Source organism: Girardinichthys multiradiatus, chromosome 11 (genome assembly GCF_021462225.1).
Source record: "Girardinichthys multiradiatus isolate DD_20200921_A chromosome 11, DD_fGirMul_XY1, whole genome shotgun sequence".
Classification (NCBI taxonomy): Eukaryota; Metazoa; Chordata; class Actinopteri; order Cyprinodontiformes; family Goodeidae; genus Girardinichthys; species Girardinichthys multiradiatus.
The window spans coordinates 37,599,340-37,620,273 of NC_061804.1; the positions used below are offsets into that span (position 1 = coordinate 37,599,340).

The 20,934-nt window shown below is 36.4% G+C and overlaps 1 protein-coding gene across 3 annotated transcripts in view; it reads left to right on the forward strand.

Annotated features, from left to right (window-relative positions):
• nrxn2a (neurexin 2a) overlaps positions 1 to 20,934 on the forward strand; it is a 251,685-nt gene that overhangs the window by 67,139 nt on the left and 163,612 nt on the right. For all 3 annotated transcript variants that reach the window (XM_047378533.1, XM_047378530.1, XM_047378531.1), the window contains 2 exons: positions 4,168 to 4,469; positions 11,781 to 11,942. In XM_047378533.1, the coding sequence (XP_047234489.1) occupies positions 4,168 to 4,469; positions 11,781 to 11,942 (464 nt within the window). The remainder of the gene's footprint in view (positions 1 to 4,167; positions 4,470 to 11,780; positions 11,943 to 20,934) is intronic.

The following is a 20,934-nucleotide window of genomic DNA, read 5'->3' on the forward strand; positions in this document are numbered from 1 at the left end:
AACAGTCCAGTGCTGCTTCTCTGTAGCCCAGGTCAGGCGCTTCTGCCGCTGTTTCTGGTTCAAAAGTGGCTTGACCTGGGGAATGCGGCACCTGTAGCCCATTTCCTGCACACTCCTGTGCACGGTGGCTCTGGATGTTTCTACTCCAGACTCAGTCCACTGCTTCCGCAGGTCCCCCAAGGTCTGGAATCGGCCCTTCTCCACAATCTTCCTCAGGGTCCGGTCACCTCTTCTCGTTGTGCAGCGTTTTCTGCCACACGTTTTCCTTCCCACAGACTTCCCACTGAGGTGCCTTGATACAGCACTCTGGGAACAGCCTATCCGTTCAGAAATGTCTTTCTGTGTCTTACCCTCTTGCTTGAGGGTGTCAATAGTGGCCTTCTGGACAGCAGTCAGGTCGGCAGTCTTACCCATGATTGGGGTTTTGAGTGATGAACCAGGCTGGGAGTTTTAAAGGCCTCAGGAATGTTTTGCAGGTGTTTAGAGTTAACTCGTTGATTCAGATGATTAGGTTCATAGCTCGTTTAGAGACCCTTTTAATGATATGCTAATTATGTGAGATAGGAATTTTGGGTTTTCATGAGCTGTATGCCAAAATCATCCGTATTAAGACAATAAAAGACCTGAAATATTTCAGTTAGTGTGCAATGAATCTAAAATATATGAATGTTAAATTTTCATTATTACATTATGGAAAATAATGAACTTTATCTAATATGCTAATATTTTGAGAAGGACCTGTATAGTTGATGTTAGGTACCCAAGAGCATTGAATGATGAAACTGAACCGAAAGGTGCTTCAACTAAGTATTAGTTTAAGGGTGTGAAGATGATAGATGTTGCATTAAAACTAAACAATATTTGTAGATCATTTAGATTGTTGTAGTTCTTTTAAGTCGCAAAAATGGGACATATCTGTGTCTGGCCCGCATCATGAAATTAAAACATGAACAAGCAATGAATGATTTAATTAAAGCTCCTATTTTACTACACAAATTATGGGCAGCTAAAAGTAAAGTAAGTAAAACGTTTTTACTTGTTTTTTAAAATAGAAATCTGATATTTTAGATAGAAAATGGCTCTGAGAGGCTTATTTAATTTAATTAATTATCAGTTCACAGGCAGTTTGATATACCAATAAAATATTGCTATGTTTTGACGAGACTATGTTACAAAGTTGTTCTTATTAGGAAATTAGGTGAGCTACATGTTACCAAAGACGTATAACATAGCAATATTTTTTATTCTGATGTATTATAACATGTTGCATATTTTTTCCATGTTTCAATGCTATATGATCCTTGCAGGTGCTTTTACTATGTTATACAAAATCTGCAACCAATCCTGTTTGATGCCTTTCTTTTTGGCATTGGCTCAATAAATCATAACTTTTGGGCACAAGGATACGGGCAACGCTGGCTTTCTTGGAGTGCAGTTGCGGTTTCAGACCACTGAGACTGCAAATTGCTGACACAAAAAGAGCAAGATGTGACAATGAGCTTAGAAGCGGGAGAGATTCCTGGAGACTGTTGGTGTTTCCATTATATTCTGCTGAGCCTTCATATTCCATCGATGGGTGCTTCTATTTGCATCACAAGATGGTGTGTCACAGTGGTCTTATGTTTGATTCCAAGAGGGTTGGGAAGCACTGCCTCCCCCACCCCATTGCCTGCAGTCAGCTACAACATACAAAAACTGCTTCAAATGCATCTTTTACAATACAGACTGCAGCCAGCATCTTAGAAAACATTCCCACAGAGTTGATGGCAAAGACTGTGTCATGTTGCGTCAAAAAAAGGCCAGTATTTAATTTTTGTCATGCTGGACATTTTGGTTGTCTTTGCAGATAATAGTTTACTTTCTAGATAGGCTGCCTATGTAATTACTCATAATCCTCCATAGATGTTTCAAAGACCTTCAGGATGGCTTCATGGTCATCTCTGGAGGACATTTTACAGCAGAAAGATGAAAACAAAGTTTGCACTATTTTTGGTTTCATTTCATATGTATTTTTCCCTTATGTTAGATATTACTACACCTCTCCTGTTTCTTAATAATTATCATATTTATTTGCATATACATTGTTAAATTCTGTTGTATTTATACCTGGGTTGTTGTATTTGTTAAGAATGCATTTGTCAATTGGGAAACTCCCTGATAATTTATCAGTTTGCTGTTAGCACTGTGTTTGAGCCCTTACATTGCGTAAACAATAGAAAGTAATAGGGCATAGAAGCTCTAGGGCCTTAAATTGGCCCTAGAGCTTCGAAGCTGACATTCACAGTACAAACACAAGCTTAAGGGACGGCTTATCCGTCCTGCTTGAAATAGCTTGCTCAGTAGTAAACACTGCAAGTTTATAAGAACAGGGCTCAAAACAGCCTACTCATGTTAAATGGGGTATTTATTGGTTAACAACTCTCCTATGTGAAACAACAGGTTTATGGCAGACATAACAGAGTTGGTACTGTACTAGAGGATTTTGTCATAATGAAGTGTGGGTGTCTCAGTGTTCTGTATTTCTGTGGACATCTGTCCATCTAGCATTTGTCTCCCTATAAGTTCATCTAGCTGTTTAGCATTTTTATTATATATTTAGCATTGTTTTGTTAGTGTTGTCAATGTATCATATACCACTATATCTGGCAGGGTTTCTTTTTGAAAGTCAAATTGCTAGAACAACTAGAACCAACAAAAACAAACATTTTTAATCAGCCTCCAACCTCTCTGCAATGTTGGGGAAAATTCTCAAACATTGCACAATGCATTTATATTACCCAGTGGACAAGTCTTGGAAAGTAGGTGTAAAACAAATGTTTGGCTAAGTCAGCCACAATTAGCAGTTTTTTTATAGTGCCTTGCAAAAGTATTCATATCCCTTCCCACGGATTTTTTTCCCCATTTTGCCACATTGAAAGCTTAAACTTTATTGTATTATATTGTGATTTTAGACCAACAAAAAGTAGCGCATAAATGAGAAGTGGAAAGAAAAGGATACATGGATTTCAGCTGCCCTGAGTCAATGCTTTGTATAACCAGCTTTTGCTGCAATTACAGCTGCAAGTGTTTGGGGTACGCCTCTACCAGCTTTACAAATCTGGAGAGTGATGTTTTTGACCATTCTTTTTTGCAAAATAGCTCAAGCGCTGCCAAATTGGATAGATGGTGTATGTTAACATAACTATTATATTCTTTCCACAAATGTTCAGTTGGACCATCAGACCATTTTGACACATAAATGCTTTGATCTAAACTATTCATTTTTAGCTGTGGCTATATGATCATTGGCCAGCTAGAAGGTGAACCTCCATTCTAGCCTCAAGCTGTCTGCAGCCTCTAACAGGTCTTCTTCAACGAATTTATCTTCATCCATCTTCCCATCAACTCTGACAAGCTTTGATGAAGAACGTGTGATGTTAGGCCAAAAATGTCAATTTTGGTGTCATCTGACCAGAGCACCTTCTTCCACATGTTTACTTGGTCCTCTACCTGGCTTGTGGCAAACTGGAAAATACACTTTTTGTGACTCTTTTATCAGGGACTTCTTGCCACCCTTCCACAACAAACTGATTTGTGAAGTGGAAAATGAATACTGGTCAGATTCTCCCTCTAGAACTGTGGACCTATGCAGCTCAGCCTTTTAGCTGCTTCTCTGAATAACACTTCTCAGTTTTTTATCTGTAAAATATATTGAAAATAAGTTAGGACTTTTCTGTCACTTCACCGTTATGCCCTACTTTGTGTTGGAGTATCACATGAAATCCTAATGAAGTACTCTAATGTGACTAAATGTAAAAATCTATGCCTACATCCCTTAAAGGCACAGTAAATGTTAATGTTGACGAAATAGTAATGCAGTTGGATGTATTTTTCAAAAAGGTGAACAAATATCATGCTTAGTTGGCATGTCCTATATTGTTTAAATAATGTCTTCTACTCATTACAGTAAAGTTATTTGTTTTTGTTTATCTCTACATACATGCTCTACATGTTTGTACACAGTGTGTTTAAATTAAAATTGTATTTTCTACTCTTTTAAGTCCTTATTTTTACCCACCAAACTTAATTTACTCAGCCATGCTACAGAAGGGAATACATTCATTTTGCTATCACAATTGTATCTAATTATAAGGATATTTTTCCAAGATGTTTCTTTTCCCCTCTCAGGGCAGCAGGAGTCGGTGGCCACCTTCAAAGGCAATGAGTTCTTCAGTTACAACCTGTCTACGACTCCCATTCAGAGCAGCTTGGATGAGATCACGCTGTCTTTCCGGACTTTGCAAAGGAATGGCCTGCTGCTCCACACTGGAAAGTCAGCCGATTATGTTAACCTGTCGCTGAGGAATGGAGCTGTGTGGCTGGTCATCAACCTGGGCTCTGGTGCCTTTGAAGCCCTGGTGGAGCCTGCCAGTGGAAAGTTCAATGACAACGTCTGGCACGATGTGCGAGTGACACGCAACCTTCGTCAGGTGTGTATGCAACTGTTACCTGTGCATTTTATGCGTAAAATTTGTTTTATTCTTAGGCTCGAGTTACCATGAGTTTGCACAGATCAAGATCACTAGAATCTTTAGAGCCCACTTGACTTGGGCTCTAAAGCTTCTGAGACTAGGACTCATGGTATCTGAGTCCAACTACGCCAAAACAAATTCCTTGTATGTCCAAAAACGTACTTGGCAATAAAGCTTTTCTGATTCTGATTCTGATCTGGATCTTCATAATAGCAGATGTCTCTCAAACTGAGTTGTTTAACTATTTTCAGGTCATTTCAGAACAGAATTAGTTTAACTTTCCTATGATTTCATATTATTTTGCTGATAAACTAGATCAAACGCAAAACCACCTCTAGCCATTTGTAATGAAAGCCACCCATTTTGCAATTAGTTAAAGAATTTGACTTTCTACCTCACTACACTACACTATGTTTTATTTTGTAATTTCTACCAAACCTGGGAACATGTTTAATCTTTAGACCAAACAACAATCTTAATGCAGGCTTAACTAGTTAGAAATAGAAAAGCCTCTAACCCCTTCACTGCTAAATATAGTAAAGGAGAGAACATTTTAAACATAGGAGGGATTAACAGGATTTAACTCCATCATTCCAAATACACTTCCGAGTCTTTTGAATAAAATCACCTATAGTTTCAGTCATTGAAAAACTTTATCATTTCACTATTTTTTTTAATAAATGCCTTTTTATATTTTTAATAAGGGAAACATTGCCCCTTATTAATATTATACATTTATAACAATATCTTTAGCTGCTGAGGAAAATGTGCTGGAAAGAAGGAGAATTGTTTAAAGTATTAAAGGACAAAACCGTGCAATGTGGTTTTATAACCCCCCACAGTGGCAATGTTATAGCATACTGATGGGATTCTTTCAATGAGAGAATGACCATTTTAGTCATTAAAGAAATGCAACGTGACTTGGACTTGGGATCAAAGTTTTGAGACTTGACTTGGACATGGGAAGAAAGAGTGGAAAGCTGACTTGGATTTGAGTGAGATAAAATTATTTAGTGAGATAAAAGTATTGAGATTTGACTTGAAGTTCATGTGAAACTGTTGAGACTTGACTTTGAGCCTGGACAGAAAACCTGAGACTTAACTTCGGCTTGAGTTGAAAGACTTGAGACTTCAATTGGATTTGGGATAAAACACTCCAGACTTGACTTGGACACTGGAAAGAGTGGGGAGTGGAGTTGGATTTGAGATTAAATGTTTAATATTTGACTTTGATTTTGACCTTCTCTTCAAGACATAAGACATGATTTGAACTTATCACTTAAAGAGGTGATGAAAGACCTGAGACTTTAATTGGAATTCCCCCTTAAAGATCTAAGACTAGATTTGGAATTTACATATAGTATTGCTCTCTATGTGCCTTGAGTTTTTTAGGCAGGCTGGGTATATTTTGGCTTTTCAATTAGTATTTAGCATGCAATGTATTATATTGTCTTTTAATACTACATTCTAAATATATATTTTACCTAAAGATAAATAAAAAGAAACATGATAAAAAGAAAATAGACCCTCAGTAATTCTAGGGTTTCAACATATGGCTGACTTTTACAAAGTTTTCAAAGTGTGCAGAAATACACACCACAGACTCCACAGTGTCATTCTTTATTGCTTTCCATTTTACCATGACTGCATATTTCCTACAGAATTTGAAATTCTTTTGCAAAAAAGGTTTAAATAACACTGTTTACTTGTGTATACAGTTAGTTTGCAAACACTTTTTACTTTTTAATAATTTAAACGATTTTTAGTATTAAGACATTGCATTTCACTGCTTTTGTGGAAATTATTTTAAATGTGATACTATGCATTTTTTGTACTGAAATATAATAACCTATTGAGCATAATAATAATAATAATGTGGATTTATTTATAGTGCAGAAGTAATTATACTTCAGGAGTTTGCTCATTTTGTCATGTGTCTATTGTCACAAAGATTGCCATATTTTCATGCGCTTCGGTTTCACAAAAAGCTATTAACTTGTTTTGGTATTTGCAGCCTACGATGCAACATTGCCACAGGATAAGCAAGTTTATACAAAAACAAGATGGGCTTATTTATTGAATAAAGCAGCTCAATGTGTTCGGCATTTATAATGATGCACTTGGTGTTCTGCAGCGAAGAACTACTCCATAAATTTTCTATATTGGAAATGATCTGGATTCTGAGGAATTCCCAAACTAATTTAATACTGGGAAGAGTCTATTACCTTTAGTGCTGTTGTTCTCATTCCACTGTGCCTTACAGGCAGATTTTTCAAAATTACCCAGTTCAAATTATTATAACGTAATGCACAGCTTCATGGTTGGTAGTACTTTTGCCCTGGTTCTGGGTTCAACTACCAGGCCTGGGGTGTTTCTGCATGGAGTCCGCATGTTCTTTCCGTGCATGTGTAGGTTCTCTTCGGGCACTCCGGCTTACTCCCGCAGTCCAAAAACATAACTGTTAAGTTAAGTGGTCTCTCTAAATTGCCCTTAGGGATATATGGGTGCGTGCATGGTTGTTTGTCCTGTGTGTCTCTGTGTTGCCCTGTGATGGACTAGCGACCAGTCCAGGGTGTTCCCTTCCTCATGCCCGTAGACCGCTGGAGAAATAGGCACCAGCTCCCCTGTACTGAAGAATCATGTATTGAAAATGGATGGATGGATGTAATGCACACTAGTTGCTTGCAGTGACAATTGTGCACATAATTAGCCCTTATTTCATTATGAAGAATATACGTTGATAATATCATTCTATGCAATATACAGTAAATAGCAATAAAGGAATAGTCGTTTAAGTAGTGTTTCATGACTCTTATTAATCATTTTACCTAATAACAACAGTAACACTATATTAATATGCTTTATTATGACTTTGGTTTCCATTTTTCTTTTGCCATTCCTACTCTGACCGGTCATTAGTTTTCCCAGACAAAGTAATTATGGCATTGGCATTTTAAACTGTCCTCAGCATCTAAATTTAGAGATTAGCACAGTTAGTGTTAGCAGCTGTAAACAACCATATTTGTGTATACTACATAGAGAATCCAGGTCCCTTACATAAACTTTCAGATTTATAAAGTTAGGCCAACATTTCCTGATCCAGCATGTTCCGTAAAAGGCAGAGAATAAAAGATCTTAAAGATAAAACAGAACAATTTTGTTGTACTCTGTTTTTGCCTTCTTATCTACTCAAGTCTTATTCTTCTTCTTGTAGACTGAATGGCCTTGTCTTGTTTTTATATTATTGCTGCTTCCTTTCAAATGCCTTTCTACACTTTTTGTTCCTCTAATGTAACGTTTAAACTCCTCACTGATACCAATAATAACTAACTTTTAGTCCTAGCTCCTTCTTTAGCAAATACTTCAAAAGTGTTGCTATCACAAACAATTAGGTGTGGTGTGATCACAGATCTGAATTGACCAGATTTTTGAGTTTCTAACAGACCACTTCAATTAAAAAAATCCACATTAATCTCAAAGGGAAATTAGGAAATTAGCTGTTTGAGGAGCTCTAATTCTGATTATGTCACTTGTTCCATCCATGCTGGAAATTTTGATCTAAAAGTTAATGTTGGGCTAATAAAATCTCAAGCCAATAATGCAGCATAAGCTCAGAAACACCTGATGTGATTTATGTTCAAATAAAAGTCATAAGCTAACTAGCTGCTTTTTTGTCCTAACACCTGTGTTTTTATATTTTTGCTTAGACGTATGACATACAGTGTAGTTCCAGGTGCAGCCCAAAGTGATGGGAGATGACACCTAATCCTAAACTTAAAGTTCGTGTGGACAGTATGCATTTAGAGATCTCTGTGGTAAAATAACCATCCTTTGGTATTTAACAGCAGAAAGCTATTTTCAGATCAGTCTTAAAATGATATTTTTTTCATATTTATTTAAAATTCTAGTAATCCTAAATGTAAATTGGGTCACTAGCTCACATTTTGATTCAAATTCTTATTACTTCACATTTCTTGTCAGGAATTTGATTACATCCTGCAGCTGACCCTGCTGTTTAAAAAATGAGCTGATTGTCAGCCAGAAAAACTTCAAGCTACATTAAGGCCCTTGGATTTTTTTTTAGCAAAGCACACTTTCTTCTATGGCAAATGTGGTGGGCCCTTACAGTACAATAGAATTCTGCTATGTTTGATAAAATTATTATAAAAATAATTATAGAAAAGTCCACATTGAAATAATCCATATCCAATGAAGGTTGAGATTAAATACATTATTTTAAAAATGGTTTTGTTAAAACAGGTCAAATCTGCATGCTGAAGTGAGTGAATGTATGCTGTTTGCAGATTAAATACATATTTGAAGTAATATCTTTGAGATGCATTTAAGTCTATAGTAAAAAAGTGACACCAATGAGTCTAACATGATACATTTCTAAAAAGAAAACCGAGCATCTGATCTTATGGTGGGTTTTTGGGCATAAATTACATAAGATGATCCCAGCTAAACTGAATTTATTCAATGCATGTCCAGAGATCTTTGTGAACACCAGCTGTTTTCAATAAAGTCTAACCTATTTTGTACCTAACGTCTCATCATCACCAATATGTTCTGAACTTGTCACACAAACCTGCGTGTGTTGCGTCCTCCTACACATCTATTCCCTTACCCTAGCTTTCAGAGGAGCGGCAATGCAATGCCACGTCACTTATGCTTTCAGGCATGTATTTGATCCCTGTGTAAATTGTTTTCCCTTCAGATAAGTTACCTCACTGACATGTAGATAGGGGGAACTGTAACTCCCGAGAGATTGTGGGTGGAAACATTTTATTAGATCCGGTGGTGTTTTGAGTCTAGAATTCCTCTTATTACTTTCTTTACCTTTTTTTCCGATTTGCATTGTCTTGGGCGAACAAGTTTTGGTTCATCCTCCACCTTGTTTTTTCCTGTTTGGGTGAAACTGTGCTCACACCACACAGCACACCCAAGTTGTTCCCATCCAAAGACTGAGGTGGAGTTTTGGTTGTGTGCTTCTAATTAATAATGACCTAGTTCGACACCTCTCTTTGATTGCATTGATCCCTTATCCCAGATATTCAGACCAGGTCAGGTACTATCTATGTGCCGCACATTGTGTAATTTCATACCATACAATGGTCATGCAAGGTAATCATTATCAATACAAAAAGAAATCAGCATCAATCTGTTTCTATCCTCAGAAGCTTTGTTTTCTGAATGTTCCTAATGTTCAATATCATCAATCTGAAGCGTTTTCATTGTGCGCTGTTCAAGTCAGCGACTTTCCGAAGACTTAGATGGACATAAATCAATATAGGATGGTGAATGGAGAAAGACCTTTATCTGAAAGAGGTTAAAGCTGAACATGCCACACCAACTCATCCTTTTCCTGCTTTCTTATGACCGACACATGCATGACACTTTGTAAGGTAAACCCTAAGAGAAGAAGTTAATTAAGAGTTTCTGTCTAACCGAAATAGCTAATCTCAACAGAATGTAAAAGGAGATGCAATAATGGGAATGTGCAATTGGTATGAATGAATCAGTACGAACATTTTAGAAAACTGGTTCTATTTTTCTATTTTAGATACATTTTGTATTGCTCACGCACTGACCAGATTGATTTCTCCTCAGTTTCGTCGTACTTGACAATGACAATAAAGGATATTCTGATATTATGATTGTGATGTTTTTTAAGCCTTCAGTTGCTTGATTATAAATTATCCAGAAATATTTCTATATTTACTTGTGACTATTTACAAATTTGTTTGCATTCCTAGTAATTATCTGCAAATGGATAAAAAAATGATTTCCTTTTTTCCAGGAGCATAATCTTATACTGAAAATTAGTTAAAATCCAACCTTTAATTTGGGTACATTTAATCATTGAGGAAAGAAATTTGACAATAGGAAGTGATCTTATTATTGTTACAAAATTACCTTTGACACTATTCTTATTACCCCTTTGGCCAATATAAAAACATTAAATTTTTTACTATAATATTTTATATGGTTCAATCACATAGACAAGGAGATTGTTCACCATTCGTCTTTACACAATCTAACTAGATTATCCAGAATCTTCCTTTCTCTCTTATGTCATCTTCTCTTCAGATCCTCCAGCAGCTTTTCTGCTGTATTTAGTTCTTAAGACTGAGAAAGGGTCTCCATATCTGTGTGGATTTGGCCATACGATGTGGATAGTTGTCCTACTGAAAGACCCACTGAGGACACATTTTTTATTTACTGACATAGGCCAACAGATTTTTTTGAATCTCCTTGTATTTTACAGTTCCCGGTGGAGTTTTATGTCTGAGATAGTAGGACAGAAATGGTTACTTTCTTGTGCCTCCCCCATTCCACACCCTACTCTAATTTAATCTCATATCATGTGCCACAGTTAACTGTTTTTTGCACTTCTTTAGCACCAGTGCCAATAAATGTATAAAATGTAACTAATTCCTATTTTAGCATGTGATATAGTGAGTAAAAGAGAGTTGTGTTTATAGAAAATATACAGAAAACTAAACAATATTATTCTTTAAACTTCAGGGTACCAAAACACAGGTGAATTAAGCCAGTTTACTCAAGCAGCTTTACCTCATTGATTTAATTTGCTGGTCTGATTTTAGCAGACATATTTCATTTTACCACTCAAGATTAATGAAATGATGTTGAATAACCTGCCATTAGCACAAAAAATAGAAAGATGTTACAACATTGTTGCATTGGTCATTACCATTTTTTACCTGACCAGCATTTTACAAAAGCATATTACATTTGGCTAAAAATTGAGACAAAGAAATGGAAATTGTTTTGACATATTACTCTTAAGTGGGAGCTTTTACATCAGAGCAAGATTCTGTCTTAAGTGTAGGCTTATTGTCATGGCAACAAGCACATTGCTCTTACCTCCACAGCCCTGTTTAGCCGTTTTGTTTCCTTCTCTAGGTACTGATGAAACTGATATGAGAATTATCTTGTCTTGTTTATGCTGAAACACAGGTACCGTAGCTTCCTGATATCTTTCATCTCAAATTAATTGAGCAAACTGTGGCATTCTGATCACTTTGGAGCTAAAGGAAAATTTATGGCACATTGACTCCGCTGCCATCTCACTCACATATCAGTAACAGGGATCAGCTGAGATTAGTGAACTGTTTAAAGCTGTTCTTGTAATTGCCTCCAAGAGCCAACATTAAGGCGAGCTCAACCAGAATCAAGAAATGAGGCATGAAATAATTAGGCCAATTTCTTTCTGTTTAGGCTTATAATCTCTGCCTGTTTTTGTAGGTGACGATCTTGGTGGACGGGATCCTCACCACCACCGGCTACACCCAGGAGGACTACACCATGCTGGGTTCTGATGATCTCTTCTACATAGGCGGCAGCCTGAACACAGCCGATCTGCCCGGCTCCCCAGTCAGCAACAACTTCATGGGCTGTCTGAAGGATGTGAGTACCACTTGACCCCTTACTGTGGCCTGCAAATATTATCTGAGACTCCCTCGATAGAATCGCCCCACCCTGGAGTAGAGCGCATTGAAAAATGTGCTCTCGTGTTTGTACTGATTCTGCTGTTGTAGGGTATTTGAAGGAGAAGCTTTCAGTTGACAGGCAGCGCTGTGCACTTATGGATTCCTGTGGGAAACTCTTTTAGAATGTTAAACTAATATACATAAGAAACAATGCCATCTCATGTTCAGTCCTGAAACACAGACCAAACTCACTTTTCATAACTACTTCCACATTTTTGAAACATTTTCACCCCCGCCTGCACTTGTCACATTGATTATTTTCTACAAAGAAGACAAGATCATGCACTATGCATGAGAAGTAGTATACAGTGTTGTGAAAAATTGACCCTCTTACAGATTTATTTTGTTTTTACTATCTTTTCACACTTAAAGGTGTCAGGTCATCCAACTAATGTTAACGCTGGACAAAAATAACCTGTTTAAATACAAACTGCAGTAGTAAATTTAACTTAATTAAGTAGGGGAATAGGCTATCCAAACCACCCTGGCTCTATGTGAAAAACTAGTTGTACGTTAAAGCGTTTGCTATAACTGCCAGTGAGTCTTTTAAATCACTGTGGAGGAATTTTGGCCCACTCTTCTTTGGAAAAATGTTTTTTATTCACTCACACAGGAAGGTGTTGGAGCATAAATGGTCTGTTTCAGGTCATTCCACAGCATCACAATTGGATTTAACTCCTTTTGTCATTTGATTTTATTTGGCTTTTGAGCTATTCACATGTAGACTTGTTGGTGTGCTTAGCATCATTGTCATGATCAAAAACCCAAGTGTGCTTAACTGGCCTTAACTGAGGCCAGTTAGGTTGCTTTAGTTGTTCTGGGTCTCTTTTGTGGCCCCCTAAATGAGAAATAATTGCGCTGCTGAGGGTGGGACGGTCACTCCTGGGAAGATTCCCTACTGTTCTATCTTTTCATTTCCATTTCATAGTTTTAATAGGAATCCCAAAGGCTTAGAAAAAGCTTTGCAACTTTTTCCAGATGGATGTCTCTAACTTTGTTTCTTTTCATTTGAAAACTGCATGTTGTTGCACTAAGTTATCTCTGTCTGATATCAAAATTAGTTTTAAGATCTAAAAATGTTGTGACAAAAAAAGCAAAAACAGAACTTCTTTGTCTTTGTTATGTAAACAAATGCAATTTTCATAAGCTACATTAAGCTGTATTGCTGTACATACACAAGTAACGTCTGTCTGGAGGATGAATTCGGTCCTTCCCATTGAGCTACTTTGAGAAACGTCTGGATCTTTCAGGTCACGATGTATTTATCATTGATTCAAAATAATGAAAGTCCACTAGGTGCTAATAATTAATGTCATTAAGGATTATTTTTAATCACATTAAGATCTTCTTAGTGCTCTACTATGTAGTAAAAAGAGGTCAAATAAATAAACAATGCTAAAAACAAATACATATATGCTAACTACATTACAGACACCTACTACTGCTAAATGGAAGTTTTATTAATATAAAATTGAAAATTTAACGTATTTCTTTAAGCTCCTTAGAAATCTAACTTTATTAAAGGCTTAGTGTTGTCTCTGGAGTTAAAAAAGGGTTTTATAAACTACAATTCTGAATTTTTGTAGTCTATGTTATTCTGCTGAACTGCCGAAATAGGAAAAGAGAGTGCCTACTTGGGTCAGGCGCAGCTGTTCACTTTTTAAGAACCACTTGCATTGTTGCTGCCTGGGCTGTCTTGGCAGGAGAAAGTCAACTTTTCTGCCGCAACAGCAGTTCTGTCTGCCTGGACTTCACTGGAAGACTGCCAGCTATCGGTTTTGGCTCAGCTTATATGTTTAACCTAGTTAAACATATACAAACATTTCTATTAAAATAAGTTACCAAGTGATGATGTTCACAGCTCCAAGGTGGGAGGAAAATCCAAAAAAACATGCAGGAAAATCGTCATCATTACTCGCTCTGGCTTCGTGAGGCAAGGCCTCTTGCCGGATTCACCGGTTCTGCATTCTTCTATGTAGCTCTTGGCAGCACATGCCTCTGGAAGAGGAGGCATCATAAGGTCTGTTGCCCAATCAGCAGAGCACTTAGGGTAAGGCAAGAGATACATCATCTTAGACAACTGAAAGTGAAAAAGATGGATTCAAATATTTATTTACCCCACATTATTTATACTCAGAGAGAGAATATTAACAAACTATCCCTGTGGATAAATATTGTCTCCAGACTTTACGTTCAAGGTTTCAAACATGTAATTTTTTTAAAGTAAAAAACAGGTTCACATTCATCAATACCTAAAGATAACAATTTATTTTTTTAAAGATTGGGTCATGCATTGACAGTCTAGCAATGACACCTTGAAGGGACTGAAAGGAAACCCTGTAAAAGGGCAAACCTGGTGTGTTTGTGTACCCTACACAAAGCAGCAAATGTTGGTTTAATGCCCATCTGCTAAAAGAAACTCATTGACTCACTTTGTTTCTTAGGAAACAGTGATGAGTTATGACCATCATTTTATTAGGGTCAATGCTGAGCTACAAATAAGTTGACTTCTCTCAGCCTTTAACGTCACAGAAAAATGAATTATTTCATTATATACATTGCTCTTAGACTCTGCTCCCAATCCCAATTAAATCCAGCTGCAGGGGATGCATCAGAGAGTGCACCAAGAATAGAACAGACACATCATTCAAACGTAGGATACATAAAATGCACAAGGCAAATAGAGTGGAAATAACCTGATTAGGCTACATGTAATAACAGCAGTGGCAGGTTGGAAGGAAGTTGAACCAGCTGCTCCTTCATTATGCAGCAAAAATTTGGCAGTTATTTTTCTGGGCTTTCTTAGGGTTTATATAGAGCGCCAAATTGTGCAATTATGAAATCATATATCATATAAAACATATCTGTGGTCGGAAATGAAAAAGTTAGAATAAAAAGTTTATGTTAAATCTTTTGGCAGATGTTCACATTTAAATCCATAGTTAGTACTGTATATATTTATACTGTCCAAGTTTTAATGATATATCTCCTTTATCTAAATATTTCAATAACTATTGAATGCATTTTTATGAGATTAGATAGAGAAATTAAGTCAGGAAAACATAGAATTCTGTTTAAGTTTTCAGTGTATTTTGATAGATTTTATCTTCTTAGAAACTGTCATAAAAAGGGACTCATTCAGGTAAATAACAGTGAAGTTCGATTTTTAAAGGTATTCTTTTCAACTGTTATGAACAAAATCATTCACAGTTATTGAGACTGCTGGCAAAGATGTTTAAAAGTCATCTTTTTTGGAAGCAGCATAATGTTACACTGAATTAGAAAATTGTTGGGCTTTGGTGAGATGAGACTTGGGCCGTGTTTTTCTACAACAAATAGTCCAGTTGGATCTAGCTTTAAACAAAACATAAATATGTAAAGATGTAGATCATTCCTATTGCTAAGTACAGTGAAGGATCTGTGCGCTCAAGTCCCTGGACCATCTATAGAGATGGTGCAAAAAAGAAAGGTCAAAGATCTCTGGATGCTCCAACCTTTGTAAATGCTACAGGAACAGAGTGGTGTCCTTTATGCCAGTTTTTGGAGGGAAAAGTATTAAGAGCAGGTGTGCTAATTATTGTGTTTTGGTTATTAACTTTACATGGGATGTTTTCTGCTTTAAATGCACTGAAAATTAAGGTCCTAGTTTTTCAGTATGATTATGCTACTGCAGTAAAATCTTATTTTATTTTAAGGCTTTTTGCAAACCTTTACCAGGGATCGCAACAATTTTGGAGGGCACTGTATATGATCTGATTTCAAATCTAATGTCCACATTTTTTGGTACTTGGGTAAAACTTTCAAAGTTGAAAGTATTCAGGGGCCACACATGTTTTATTAAAAACACAAATCTGAATTTAATGTTATTTTACTTATAAATAATTTTTTTTGCCTACTTGACAATGAACTAAACATGCAATGTTGTATTCAATTCAATTCAGTTTTATTTATATAGCGCCAATTCACAACACATGTCGTCTCAAGGCACTTCACAAAATTCTGGTACATACATTCCAATTAATCCTAATCATTGAACAGTGCAGTCAGATTCAGTTATTTATTCAAATTGGATAAAAGGTTTTCTATCTAAGGAAACCCAGCAGATTGCATCCAGTCAGTGACTTGTAGCATTCACTCCTCCGGGATGAGCATGTAGAGACAGTGGACAGTCACTGGTGTTGACTTTGCAGCAATTCCTCATACTGAGCATGCATGTACCGACAGTGGAGAGGAAAAACTCCCTTTTAACAGGAAGAAACCTCCAGCAGAACCAGGCTCAGTGTGAGCGGCCATCTGCCACGACCGACTGGGGGTTTGAGAGAACAGAGCAGAGACGTTTCACCTAGAAAGAAAGAACAGATCAACTCTGAGCCAGTTTTCAAGGTTAGAGTCTGAAAGAGAGCACATATAATTAGTTACAGTAAAAGCTCAGTCAATTGCTATATCTAGGAGAGAGAAAGGGTTAAACACTAAAAGACAGGGCCATGTGGATCATCGATTGAGGGTGAGTATTAAGTTGTTGCCAGCAGAAGCTCGGACGATTCCCCTCTCCAGAAAGGTGTCACAGGTAGACACAGAGCCAGGCCAGGTGTAGCTTCTAGGAAGAAAAAAGAGAGAACAAGGTTAAAAGCTGAAATAACAGCAAATAATGCAAAATTGGAGAGTAGTGTGAGAATGTAGCGAAGAGGGTGAAAGTGGTCATTATGTCCTCTGTTGTAATGGAACATAACTGCTCTGTTAATCATATAGAAGATAAACATAATTAAAAGACAAAAGACAATTTCTTAAATTTCTTAGGGTCAATTGTTTTCCATTTTTTTGTCTTAAAAAATATTTCAATCTTTCAATGTCTTCTCTCAATGGTCCTAATGGCTGTAATTTACATCATGTGATGAATGGGTGGGCCTTTGTATTTCAACCAACTATTTTCATTTTAAAGTGATTTTGCTACTCTCAGAAAAAGAAAAATGTTCAATGCCTGGGGGGTGGCGGGGTGCAAGCTAAATCATTCATAAATCAATCAGGCTGTAAATGACCTCACTTTGGACACCCTTGTTCTGGAAGATAGCTAAATTTTTTATATCTCGCTCGTCAGATACCAGCTGCCAAACAGTGCAAAATGCTTACCCACCTAAAATGTGCCTAAGAATGCCTTCATATTTACAGACATTATACATCTTATATGTTTTAATACATTTTTAGATCCCATAGAAATTATTGAAACAAAATTCATACAGCTCAGAACATACTTAATTTTTCTGTGCTGCAGACCTTTTGTTTTAAATGTATTTTTGAAGGAAAATAGGAAAATGGTAGAAATGCTCGATTTTATCTGTCTATAATCATACATGAAGAAACCTCTCTCCAATCATTGGATGTTCGTAGACCTTTTTTTCATGGTTATTTTTAGTTTTTTTTGCAGAGCATGATTCCAACATATTTAATCATTGTTTACACAGAAGACACCATTGTCATTGCTATGTCCATTCAACTAAACTTTGTTGGGGGGGCGTTATTCATTAAAAATTAATTGGCTCTTATCAGGGTCATTGAGCAGTTTTGCTAAAAAATGAATAAGTCCATAAAAATAGTGTCATTATTCAAGTCCTCGGTTAGTAGAAATAATCATTCCTGTTCCAGTTGATTAACATTTCTTATTAAATAGTACCTTAACAAGCATTTTTCATAGTTTTTGTTATCTTTACAATACTAATTATTGTAAAGACAACCCCCACCCCCTCGTCAATTAATCATTTATTCAGTTTGCCCAATTAAATATTCACAGATTTTCTTTTTTTTTTTTTTTAAATCTATAGAATCCACAATTTTCTGTGCATCATTCATAAATCCATAAATGTTTCCAAATGGCCAACCGTACTACAGTTATTTTTGGCTTCGGCACTTTATATTTAGACGGCTTAATTTTCTGCAGTACAATCTGTTTAATAAAATCCAAGGATGGAAGCTAGAGTGTGATTATTTCAATTAGGTTAGTTTCAAAATGTTTTTCACATTCATGGTTTCACAACACATTAGACTTTAATGAATAGATAATCACCTCACTCTAGGGTGCTGTTTGTTGGTATGAAAAACAACAAATAAAAAACTTTAAATAGGGTTAGACTACAGATTAAAACCTTATGATGCAAGTGTAAAAGCAGAAATGTGTTTTTTTTATAGTAGGTCAGATGAACAGTCCTTGTTTTAAATGCCTAGTTTAGAAATGTCAGTTGTGTTAATGTGATTGTTACTCTAATTTTTATCATGTTTGTACTAGAAACCAGTATTGCTGCTTTTAACACTGATAATAATAATATTGTTACCTGAGAAGGATTTACGCCGTTTGTATACATTTCTTCTCTAGATTAATGAATGGTTGCAGAATTCTCTCCTCCTATGTGAGCTTTTTCTGTAGATCAAAACTGGGGACACACTAAACAGCTTTCACTGTCTTCACAGATTTTGAAGAGAATAGGTGTTCACACTAATGGACTGTTTTTTGTTTCACGACTGAAAGATTGCAGATCTCACACTTACCGACTGGACCTGCTGAGGGATCCCAGACTACAGGATTTATCAAACCAACTAAAGCCAACTCAGCGCATTAAACTCTCTTGGAAACTCTTGCAAGGGCAACAGTTTGAGGGAACAGTTTGACATGTGTATTGTGGTGTTTTCATCCATCCATCCATCCATCCATCCATCCATCCATCCATCCATCCATCCAAAGCTACCAAGTGTATGCTGCATTCTTGATTAAAATGCCTTCCCGTAGCCATGTTTGCGTTGCATTGTGGGATGCTTTATAGTAAATTAACTAGTAAACAAAGTTCGTACATCTATTATGGAAAGCATAAACCCCTACAAACTTTCAGGAGGTCTTCTTAAAATCATTTGGAATAATTTTCAAATACATTTGCTTGAAATAGTACCCAGAGACACACTAATAATATAATTAAATTCTCAGTTTTCTCTACTAGCTCAGAACCCAACATCTGCCCCCCAAATTATCTTGGTACTCTTGCCCCAGACACATCTGACCAATTAACATACAGAACATGCTTGCATGATTTGGAGTGACAGTCTTTGATTAGCTTGGAGATTTTTCTGTTTGAAATGACACCGATCAACAGGAAAAAACAAAAAGTTATCAAACTCATCAACTGATTTGGACCAAACTAAAAAAACTCTATGTGTGAAAATTAAATACTGGGAAGAGGAATAGAGAAAGAAAAACAGCTAAACACAGAAGTACTGAGTCAGAGGTCCTTTCTATGCGAAAGGAAACGGAGTACACACATAGTCAATGGCCACAACAGCTCTGTCAATGGCTTAATCCAGGAAAAAAACAGCTTTCTATGGGAAAGAATTATAAAGAGAGTAAACAAGGACAATATAAGCAATATACAGTCATATTCAATTAATTATATTAAGGATAAGTTCAATTATTTAAGTAACTCAATTCACCAAGTAAAACACATTATATTGACTATTTACACACACACTGATGTTTTAAACCCCGTATTTCTTTTTATTATGATGATTTTTCACTTACAGTTAATAAAACAAGACATTTAAGCTCAGAATATTACATCAGACCAATAAAAAATCATTTTTAATGCAGAAATGTGGGCTTAATGAAAAGTATGTTTATTACCTGCTGAAAGGTTGTTGTTTTAAAAAGTTATTTTTAATCTGACAAACGAGTTTCATCGAAATGCATATTCTAATTTATTGAATATGACTATAGTTCCATCCAGAAAAAACTGAACAGTGAGTCTGGGGTACTTTCTACGGGACAAGAAAACAACAAGTGTACAGAAAGCAGCAATAGCAATGACAATAGCTTAATCTAGGAAACACACAGGTAAAAAGGACTGAACCAGTAGTACTTTTAATGGAAAGAAGCAGGGCTTCTTTAGCCACAAAGCTAAAGGCAGCAGTAATTGCCACCAGCATATAAATACAGACATTTAGTTTAAATAAACAAGCATTTTATATATTTACATATATTTATTGTAAATGTGCTTGATATTTTACAGTTGTATAGCTGACGTTATTCACATTAATTCACATTTATTCATATAGTAATTTCCAGTAAACTTAATTAATGCGGATTTTTTAAATATTTATTTGGTAGAATTTCTTTTTGAAGTATGAAAGTTGAAAATTTTAAAGTACATCTGTAAAAAGGCTCCAATTGGAGTGTTTATATAATTACTTTACCATCTGCATGCAATGAAATGAAAACGAGATGTTATTTTTGGACAGGTTATTGTTCCAGCATCACTGCCAATAGTCCAACCTCCGCTCTGTGGGCGGTGTGGCTGTTGGTGGTGTTTAGACCTACTACTGCTGTGGATAATCACACAGATGTACTGTAGGCATGAAGGGGAAGGCAATATGGCAGAAAAGAGGGAGAGATAGTCATATAGATGAGTTAACAGATCTAAGGAATCCTAAATTGTGGGAGTTGAGGGAGAAGCAGAGGTGATGAAATGGGATCAGCTCTCCAGACAGTCCTGCTGCCTGGCCCAGAGACATATCTGTCCAGGCCAAAAGTCCTGAGGTCGTTGATAAACGAGAGGAGCAGAGTGGAGTTCAGACAAGATATTAATCTTAATCCACAAGGAGAAAGAAAAACCTGCTACGAGGAAAATATATATTGTGTAAGCACCACATTTATTTAGGGAGTCTTATTTCACTGAATGTAGAATATGTGCCATGACTAATCTCTCCAGACGTTACACAATAACAGATGTGAGTGGAGCTCGGCAGGCCATTATGGTCATCAGGTGTGTGGAAAATAATGGTGACTTTCAGATGAAGGTCACAACTATGACAACAAAGAGGGAGAGGCAGGTTTGTCTTTGAAGTCGAGAATTTGTTGCGCGCACCCCAGGGATATT